General features: G+C 37.0%; 1 protein-coding gene across 1 annotated transcript; it reads left to right on the plus strand.

Annotated features, from left to right (window-relative positions):
* The first annotated feature begins 457 nt into the window (after positions 1 to 457).
* On the plus strand, positions 458 to 10,931 carry LOC138169593 (interferon-induced protein with tetratricopeptide repeats 1-like). The gene is made up of 2 exons (XM_069099180.1): positions 458 to 556; positions 7,934 to 10,931. The coding sequence occupies exons 1-2, from the start codon at positions 552 to 554 to the stop codon at positions 9,384 to 9,386; spliced, it is 1,458 nt and encodes a 485-aa protein (XP_068955281.1). The 5' UTR covers positions 458 to 551; the 3' UTR covers positions 9,387 to 10,931.
* Positions 10,932 to 11,138: the final 207 nt, after the last annotated feature.

Consider the following 11,138-nt stretch of genomic DNA (forward strand, 5'->3'; position numbering starts at 1 on the left):
TTTACAGAAATCCTTTTTTTTTCTGAGTTTTATTCCCACACTGCCTTACACCACTTTTGCTAGCACTAGTTTGCCTGACTTCTAATAAAAATTTTCTAAAATATTTGCCAAATCATTCTGCCCCAGGTAAAGTTCTATATTTCTGGCTTATTCCTTTCATTCATGTGCATTATATGTCACAAGAAACTGTTCCCTGGGCAAAGTGAGGGTGGAGTGGAGATGGGGAAAATAAGGGTGGGCAGAAGATGAGTAAACATTTAGTATTGAATTTAACAGAATGACAAAAACAGAGAGAATTGTTTTGTTTAAAAAACAAGCCCAGGTCTACCAACACCCCTCTGTCCCAGCATTTAGCACTCTCACAGGTGTTCTAACTTCCTGTGAGTGAGTTTCAGTTTCTATGTCCCCAGCCCACATACACATGACACAATAGGATCCTCCTCTTTTGGCTATATAACTCTGCCTTGCACTGCCCAAGAAAAGCCAAGCCAGCTTCTGAAGAACTCAGACTCTCTCCCATCCCTTCACAAAGAAATAACCAGGAATCAACCATGAGGTAAACACCTTCCTTTTTTCTCTTCTATTGCCTTTGAAGTTTTCTAGTAGCTATTTTCTTAGACTTCAATGGATGAGCATCCTTCATACCCCCTGGAGGCAGGTGCTCATACAGCCCAATTGGGGGAGAGATCTCACCATCTAAGACAGTATATGATCAATGTCAAATGAGGCTCCAATGAAGGAATTGGGACTTTGCCCTCTAGAGAGTAGGGTGTGCAAGTGGGGACATGTCCTGATGAAAGGGGCTTCATTAGGAATAGTAATCTGGCAATGGTGTGCAAGAAGGCCTAGCAACAGTACAAATGGGAATCAAGAGAGAATATTTAGGAAGCTCCTGCAGCAGTCCAGGCATGAGGTGATGAACTTAGAAACAAAGCCTGAGTCCTATGTCTCTAGACATCTATAAGTATATGCATATAACTATGCATATTGGTATGCATATATGCATGGACATGCACACATTTAAATATACACTCACAGAATTATGTTCTTAAGTTTCATTGTTTTTTTGTTTAATCTGAAAATACTTTTCTTTTACTGGAAGAAAGACAGGAAAACCTTGGGAGGATGAGTCTTCCTAACTCCAGACTTGGTGTTCTGTGCATTATGGCACCACCTAGCATCCCACAAGAAGTCTCTCTTCCTCTCTAGGTTTTGATTTCTCATATTGCTTCCCTTGAATTTTTAGACTTTCATCATTTCGTGCCTGGATTGTTGCAGGAGCCTCCTAAACATTTTCACTATAATTAGGCAAAACATTTCCAGATTATTCATGATGGGAAAAGAAAATTTTTAAAAACCTCAAGAAAATAAAGAAAGTTTAAAAAGTATGCTTCAATCTGTATTCAGACACCCCAGTTCTTTTCTGGGGATAGATAGCATTTTTTATCCTAAATCCTTCAGTTGGCTTGAACCATGGTATTGCTGAGAACAGCTAAGTCATTCACAGCTGATCATCTTACAATACTGCTGTTATTTTGCACACAGCACATTTCACTTTGCATCAGTTCATGTAAATCTTTCCAGGTTTTTCTGAGAGCATCTTGCTCATCATTTCTTACAGCACAATAATATTCCATCATAACCACATACCACAATTTATTTGGCCATTCCTAAATTGATGGCACAACCTCAATTTTCAATTCCTTGCCACCACTCAACTTGCTATAAATATGTTTGTATATATAGGTCCCTTTTCTTTTCTGTTTTTTTTTAAATTTCTTTTAGGATACAGAACTAGTAGTGGTATTGCTACATCAAAGGGTATACATAGTTTTGTAGGTCTTTGGGCATAGTTCCAAAATCCTCAATACAACATTTGAATCTCTTCACAACTCCACCAACAATACATTAATGTCTCATTTTCCCCCACATCCTCTCTAACATTTGTCATTTTCCTTTTCTGTCCTTATTAGCCAATCTAATAGATATGAGGTAGTACCTCAGAATTGTTTTAATTTGCATTGCTCTAATCATTAGTGAATTAGAGCTTTTGTCATATGGCTATAGATAGCTTTGAATACTTTGTCTGAAAACTGTTCATATCTTTTGATCATTTTTCAATTGGGAAGTGTCTCTTATTTTGGTAAATCACACCCAGTTCTCTGTATGTTTGAAAAATGACGTCATTATCAGAAAAACTTGATTCAAAGTTTTTTCACAGTTACTACTCCTAGCTGTATTTCTCTCCATCCTATGTTACACCCCTGTTTATTCTATTCTCTCTCTCCTTTCACCCAGCCCCTCCTCAAAAGTGTTTTGCTTCTGACTGCTCCCTCCCCCATTCTGTCCTCCCTTCCATCACACCCCCTCTTTCTCTTATCTTCTTCCTCTCCTACTTTCCTGCAGGGTAGGATATATTTCCATACTCAATTGAGTGTGTATGTTATTCCCTCTTTGAGCCAATTCTGATGACAATAAGGTTCACTCCCTCCTCCCTAACTCCCCCTTCTTCCTTTCCACTGTAAATTCTTTTTTCTTGACTCTTTTATGTGAGATAATTTATCCCATTCTATCTCTCCCTTTCCTTTTCTCCCAGTATATTCCTCTCCCACCCCTTAATTTTATTTTTTAAATATCATCCCTTCATATTCAACTCACACTATGCCCTCTATCTACATACACTCCTTCTACCTGCCCTAATAATGAAAAAGTTCTTATGAGTTATGTCAACATAATTAAAAGTTTGGTTAAAGGAGATAAACAAATAGTAATGTACAGTTGCTGTATTTATTCCCTTAAAAACTAGCAGACTTGTACAAGGAGCCTGCTTGAGGCTGACTGATGAACAAAAAGAGGAAAAACCTTAAATATATTTTAGAACCATCCCAATTCAGGGTGGCTGTGTCACACAAATTTATGATCTCCATGAATATTTAATCCTTGTATGAAAAAGGAATTTTCTTAATTTAATAGATGGTTAAAACAATAAAACAAGAGAGTTGAGAAGGTATCAATTAAAATTATGATGAGGATACCTGCGTTTTCTTTACCATTAACATTCCATAACATAATATATGTCCAGAAATATTAAGATAAGAAAAAGACCCATTACTCAAGTTAATGCCTCATTAAGGGTCTCATCCTTAAGGGCCATAAAGCAAGCCTCATCTGCTTTGTTGACATAAGGAGAGGTGTTCTCCAAGCTCACTCAGAGAACAGAGACAAAGCAGAGTCCATTTGGAAGTCATGATCTCAGGATATTCTGGAGTTGCTGACACAGGAAAACCCCTTTTTAAGGTGAGGCAAAGCAGTCTGTTTGAATAATTCAGACTTTGGCCAAAATATGATATCTAATGATAATCATTTTCCCACTTTTGGTCAAAGGCAATCCAGAAGGCTTAGCCTTCAGGCCAAGAAAGGGATGAGATATAAAGTAAACTCATTCTTCTTCTAGAGAAGCGAAAGAAAGTTCTAAAAATCCTTCCTTTATAGACCATGGAAATCCTTTCTTTTCAATATCTGGAGTAGGACCCTCAGGTAGAGGGAAAATGACCATGGACAGCATAAATTTGTTTACCAAGGTGGTGAAATATCTGTGGGCAAAATTTAATCCTAGTCAAATCCCTAGCAGGACAAGAGCCAGGACAGTAAGTATCCCAGCAGCACAAAGGGGGAGGGATCTGAGCAAACTGCCCACCCTGTGAGAAAGGACATTGAAGGGAATGGTTGGAGATCCCCAGAGATGGGCAATTACTGCAAGGCAATTGCAAACAAAAAGAAGGAGCAGGCTGAAGCTGCAAAAAGATAAAAACAACCAGTCTTGGGCATAAGGAGGCCCCAGGGAGTGAGCAGTTCTTATGCAGGACTGGTCCAGGCTCTTGGGAAAGTTGTCTGCATCTGATGTCATCTTTTTCAGGTCCCTTGGCTCTGATGTCCACTCGAGAGCAGGAGTAATCAGACAACAAGCTGTGGTCAGACAAACCTGACAGGGCCCCCCAAAGCATGATTTGATACTAAAGGCACATAGAAATGGTTCGGTTTCTCAACCATGCAAGGCTAGGCTCAAACAGTATAGCTATACAAGAAAGTTTGGCTCACAGTTTTACAAAATTGCATAATTACTTTAAGTCAGATAGAGATTAAACTTATTTGGTGGCTCACAGTAAACTAGTCTGGAGAAGGGAGATACATGTCACAAAGATAATCAAGAAAACTTACACATGAACCATAGAAATCAACAGAATAATTATTACCAATGTTAATTAGCATCAATTACTTGTATCCCAGTGACCTATTCCCAATATTCATTTAAACAGTACTTTTTGAATCCCAGATGCCTCATGTAGTTATAAAATTAATGAAGGGGTTTCTGATTATCTGGTTCAGATCTAGAGGTTACCAGATAATTCTGACTTAATATAAATTATTTATTTATTTGGTTCCTTTTAAATTTGGTTCCACATATTTGAAACTTCAGAAAATTTTCAGTTTATTTATTATTTGTTATTTACATCCTTACCTAAATCCTGTACCTGATACAGGAGTCCTTTAAAATGTGAGGTTGTATCCAAAAATGAGTTCACCTACCCTTTGAAATCATCACATGAATATTTTAATAAAGCAAAATTATTTCACTGTTACCACTCTCTTATACAATCTGTGCAAAAATATAAATTGAGATCTTATTGCCAAAACAAGCATAAAGCTTTAATTTACATAATAGAAAATTTTTGGAATACAACCGTACAAATCTGTATGTATTCCTTAGAGGAATCAATCTGATCCTGTTGCTTTCCTCAAAATTTGCTATTGCCTCATTACTTGATCTAATCATTTCCTCCTTTGTGGGATGTGGTCTCTATATTTATTTATATATTTGTCCATGAATATAACTTCCTGATAAATTTGCTGTAAAAAAAAAAAAGAGGGGCAATGTCATATATCTTAACAAAAGGAAAAACTTCCTTAGTTCTGTTTGATTGCAGGCATGAGTCATATCTGATAGGCAATCATGTAGCCACTAGGTGCTGAAAGCAGGGCTTAGGAGTAATCAGATGGAGAATTTTCCCTTTCAGAAAGGAAATGCACAGTTGGGAAGCAGTTTAAAAAAGAATCTACACAGACAGTGTCCAAGGTTGTCTTCAAAACCTTTCCCAGGCACAGACATCCACCATTTAGCAATTCTCAGCCTGCAGCCCATGCCATTCCATTGTTGGCTTCTATGACATCAATCCCTATAATCAAAGCTTAAAACAATAGTAAACTGCAGGCCCCAAAAGTCTTAAATAGCAAATAAATATAGACTGCTATACTTCAGATGGGGCCGTCTAAAATTTGATCCAGCTATCAAGTTACAAATCTTTCTGCCTTCCTAAAATACTTCCTTACCCTCTCTCTCAACATATTAAAACCATCTGAAACTGATACAAAGGTATCCAGAGCAACTATCTAGAGACAGGAGGGGATTGGATAAACCCCCATTTGTCATCAAACCTTGTTATCTGCCTTCCATATTTCTAATCACACCTTTATTTGTCTTTCCTAACCTCTCAAACCCATTATTCAGTTTATTCATCTTTCCTTTACATTTTTAACCATAAAACAGGCGAGATCATAAGTTGTTATTCTTTTACTAACATAACTGTTCTGTACTGGAATTCTAGCTTAAACAAAGCAAAGAGGTAAATGGCTAATCCCACAAGTTGATGGATTTATGTCCTTGCAAATTTGTTTATTCTTCCCTAATTATACTTATTCTGGAAGAATGAGACACTTCAAGAATCTAAATCTTTAACTTATACATTCAAATACTAATGATGACTTTTGCCTAGGCCATGGAATAACTACAAATTCAGATCAAAACAACAAGATGTATTCTACTTTATTTCATTAGTTTAACTTATTGAGTTAGTTTAACAATAACTTATCTTGAAAATTTAGTAGACCTTCAAAAATATCACACAAGACTTTTCAAAACATCTTTTCTGAAAGTATTTTCTTTTCTTTAAAAAGAGTTTGAATTTATTCTGATGTTAAGAGAAAAATTACTAAGCCTCAATGAAGAATATTAATTGTAAAGTTTTAAATGATATCTTTGTTTTTCCTTAAAGGAAAAATAAACTTTTAAAATTGAGATTGGTGGGAAAAGTCCTTATGTAACATAAATTCCCAAAGTATGATTAACAAAATAAATTCCAATTCATTGAAAAATTCTTAGATATCACAAAGTTTCTTAGTCAAAAAAGGTATTGTAATGGAATCTCACATTGATAACAGTTAAGAGACTGATCACAGTCAGTGCTGTTACAAGCTACTGCTTTTATAATCCCTTTAAACAATGGAAACATCATAAGATGAGTCTCAAGCAGTTTTTATAAATTTCTGCACATGTTCTAATTCTAGGTGAAAAATCATAATAGATTTCCCAGTAAGATAACACAAAAGAGCTCATATCTTTTAGGAACTGCTCTGATCATAGAAATTTGCAAAGAGGACAGATGACCTTACTTATACAGATTGTTTCTAGGGGCCTTAACAGTTTTACAAAATAAGGAGAATTGACATGGACCATAAGGAAGGGCTGGTGCCCGTGCCTGCCAATTCTTACACATACAGTAATCAACGAGCAATTTTAGGTTTTCACATTAAAACAGTAACTCCAAATGCTTAGTTAACAAACTTGCAAGTTTCATAAATGATAGCAGAACAATCTCAACTGAAACTTCCTTTTAAACTAAGACAAACTTGGAAGCTTATGATTTCCCAAATTGCAATACTTGAAAATATTACAACACATGGTCAGAGAATCCCATTCATCATTTTTCTATTCCTCTGATGATATAATTCTCAATTTAACAACTTTTGGACTTTATAAAAGAAATTGCTGCTGTTACAACAAAGATAATACAACTGTTTACCAGTAACAGCATCATAAACAATCATCATGTTCTTAAATTTAAATTTTGAAATGGAACCCAATTAATTAACAATCTAGTGACCTTAATTCAGTCAGATGTGTTTTCAAATTGTTTTACACAGAAACTTCACATCTAAGTAAAACTCCACATAAAGTTAATGAACATAAAGCAATCCTTTTAACGAAATTAAGGTAAGCCCAAATATAACAGCTTTAAATTATCAAATTTTATAACATAACAAACACACAAAATACAAGTTATAAGCGTTGGCAGATGAACATGTCATGCATTGTTGGAAGTCCAACATGCATTGGCTGGAATATGCGTATGTAATGACATGTTTATAATATCATACTTTACTGTTACATGACACAATATTGCATCCTCAAAATTTCCATACAGGAAAATAAACCCAAAACTTTACAATAAAATTTTAATTTTGAGATGTTATTTTTTTAATTATGCTTTTATGAAATGATGCAAATTTCAAAATCCCATTAAAATATTAAGGAAAACAGAATTCTAGGGGGGCACTGAGTAATTTTGGGAGGGTGATAGTAGGTCAAAGAAGTTTTGGGAACCTCTGGCTCAGAGTAAGAATATATAGGAACTGTCTATTCTGACCAGAAATCATTAAGGGTCTTCCTCTCTCGTTTTTTTTTTTTTTTTGAGTAGGCAAACTATGTCATCCGTTGCCTCATTTCTTACCTAGCCTTACATCACTGAATGAGTATTGTCTCAGACAAACTGAGGCCTTGGAAAGATCTTACCTTAAAAAGTCCAAGGTCTCTCCCTGCATCTGGGTCCATTTTCAGGAGTCCTGACCTATGTCTTGCCACTGAACTCAGATGGCCCTAAAAGGAAGAAGGAGTCCCTTAATTTTGCACAGCCCTCCCTCACTTAAATCCAATTCACCTGAAAATCAAGACATCACCTTCTGCTATCATTGGTCATCTTTGATAATGAAGGACAAACAATAACAATCTAATAATTAAATATTCTATCTGTATCCACAGTGAGATGTCCAGGAAGAATACTATGATGGATGCCCTGCTTGAGTTGAGATGCCATTTCACATGGAACTTAATGAGAATAAAAATGCACTTGCCTGATTTAGAAAACAGAATTCTGGATGAAATTGAGTTCCTGGAAACAAAATTCGATGTGGGAATTCACAACACATTGGCCTATGTGAAGCATTTGAAGGGTCAAAATGAGAAAGCTCTGGAAAGCTTGAGAAAAGCAGAAAAATTGATCCAGGAACTGAATGATGATCAAGCAGAGAAAAAAATCCTTGTGGTCTGGGGAAACTATGCCTGGATCTATTATCACATGGACAGACTCCCTGATGCCCAGATTTACCTGGAGAAGGTCGAAGCAAGCTGTAAGAAGCTTTCAAGCCCCTTCCGCTATAAAGTAGAAGTTCCAGAAATTGACTGTGAGGAAGGGTGGGCCCTGCTCAAGTTTGGAAAGGAGTATTATGAAGCAGCCAAAGCTTGTTTCCAAAAGGCCCTGGAATCAGAGCCTGAGAACCCTGAATTTAACACTGGATTTGCAATTGCTATGTTTCGTCTGGATCGTTATAGGAGAGGCCAACCTAGTATTTCTCTAGAACCACTACAAAGGGCAGTCAAAATCAACCCAGAAGATATTTACCTTAAGGTTCTTCTTGCAATGAAGCTCCAGGCAGTTGGTCAAGAAGAAAAAGGAGAAAAGTACCTTGAAGAAGCTTTAAAAAAGATTTCATCACAACCCTACATCCTTCGCTATGCAGCCAAATTTTACTGCAAGAAAGGATGCCTGGATAAAGCTCTTGATCTTGTAGACACTGCATTGCAGGCCACTCCAGCCTCTGCTAACCTGCATCACCAGAAGGGATGTTGTTACAAAGAAAAAATTTTTCAAATCAAGAGGGCTACCAACTACAGGCCACAAGGCAAGGACAGACACGATCTTCTGAGAGCAATTGAATCAGCCATCTCTTGTTTTAAAACTTCAATAGAGTACAGACCCACATTTGAAATAAGTTATATAGAACTAGGTAACATGTATGCAGAAGCAGGTGACTTCCAAAAAGCAGAAGAAAGCTACCAGAAAGTACTGAGCTTGGAACAATGTACAGACAAGACAAAGCAAGAAGTCTACTATCACTATGGCCGCTTTCAAGAGCATTACAGGAAGTCAGAGGCTGATGCTCTTGCCCTTTACCTGGAAGGACTGAAAATAAACACAAAAGATGAATATCTTCTAACTGCTTTGGAGAAACTCACTAAAAAGCGTCTCCAGCGAAAGGCATCAGATGTGGAGTGTTTGAATCTCCTAGGGTTCATTAATAAAATTAAAGAAGACCCAGAAGAAGCCATAAAGCATTATGAGACAGCCCTGGATGTGGGCTCCTCCCTTCAGCTTTCTAGAACACAAACACCTCTCTTCCCTCCAGATGCTGCTCAAGCACCAGCTTTTTCATAAACCCTTTCCAGATCCCCACAGATGTTACTGCATCCTTTTCTCTGCAAAAACCTTGGATGTTTTTACAGAGTTTATATTCAGTTGTACCTGTTCCATTTATATTATTATGCATGTTTTTCTTTTTTTTTAAGCAATTTGGGTTAAGTAACTTGCTCAAGGTTACACAGCCAGTTATTTCTGGTTATGGTGCAAAGTATCTGAGGCTGGATTCGATCCCGACTCTGGGGCCGGTGCTCTTACTCACTGTGCTACCTGGCCTCCCCTGCATGTTTTTTCATATTAACTTGTTGTCTATTAGAGTGCAAACTCCTTGAGAGCAAGTACTATTTCCTTCTTTGGAATTATATCTCAAATGCCTAGCACAGTGCTTAGTACAATGCCTGGTACATAGTAGGTGCCTAATAAATGTTTATTGAACAATGATCCAAGAAAAGTAGAAAGGACTTGTTTATGAAGGGAAGTGCTATCCATATCCTGATTTAGAATTATTCCAGTTTCTATTTCCCCAACTGTCCCCACTTCACTCCCTATGGCTAAGAACTTTATCAAATGATTTTTTTTTCTTTGACTATATAGTACTGTACTTTTTCTGAATGTAGATTGAAGCATATTGATGGGGGAGGGGATCCCAATAGGTTCAGCAGATATTCTGATCTTATCCAAGACCAGAAAACCTGCAATATTGTCTGGAAAGAATTCAAGGTCTCAGGCTTAATTGGAGTGAGAGTCATAGAAATTTATTTTTACGCTTCCCGACAAGAGTCCTTTAGGGGACCTGCGAGTGAGAGGGGTACATGCTTTTACTTTTAAAGGGTAGGGCTGCCATTGTCAGGGCTGACCTGACGGGAGGGGCCTCAATGCATAGACAAAGGTCAGTGCTGACCAAGAGGAGCATGTGAATAGATAGTTTAGATAAGACCTGGGCCAGGCATGAGACATGAGAATTTGGGCCAGACCGGAGGAGACATGAGGGATTAAGTAAGAACAAAGGAGTCCCAAGGTGTTGCCTAGGCCTAGTGCAGATAGGGGGAAGGGGCAGAGTCGGAGGTTGGGAAAGGAATTTTACAGATAACAATTTTACAATACAAATTGCAGTTACAATTTCACAGACTAGTTTCACAAGTTGGTTTCACAAATTGACCTAGACCCCAGGTACCCCATCAATATTTATTTACTTTATTCTCATGGGTTTTTTTTGCTTTTGTTCTGTATCTTCTTTCATAACTGTAATGAACATGGAAATATGGTTTATATGATAACATATGTATGAACTCTATTATTACTACTTTTAGAAGAGGGGAGGGAAGGGAGGAGAAAATTTTGGAAATCAAAATATTGCAAAAATAAATGCTAAAAATTTCTTGATTTGCAACTGTGGAAAAAATAAATTACTATTTGAAGCAAGAAAAAAATTTAAAATAAATGTTTATTGACTGTTAACGGATGGATGGATGGATGGATGGATGGATGGATGGATGGAGAGAGGGATGGATGAATGGATAGATAAATGAATTGGATGCTGGAAATAAAAACCTTCATCATCAATTCCATGATAGATTTGCCTCTTTGTCTCTTCTCATTCTTCTAACACCTTGTGATAGTAATGGAATATAAAGATTCCCCTGTATTGGCTTGGTTTTCAAACTGATTGTGTTAAAACCCAGAGCTTGTTAATCCCACCTGTGGGATGGACTTGTTGATGTGAAAAAGTCCTGAAATGGGAGGAGCTGGTGACATAGATTTGGAGAGACA

This window comes from Petaurus breviceps, unplaced genomic scaffold (assembly GCF_028583685.1).
Source record: "Petaurus breviceps papuanus isolate PSGF00001 unplaced genomic scaffold, PetGlider_PUasm1.0 37, whole genome shotgun sequence".
Taxonomy (NCBI): domain Eukaryota; kingdom Metazoa; phylum Chordata; class Mammalia; order Diprotodontia; family Petauridae; genus Petaurus; species Petaurus breviceps.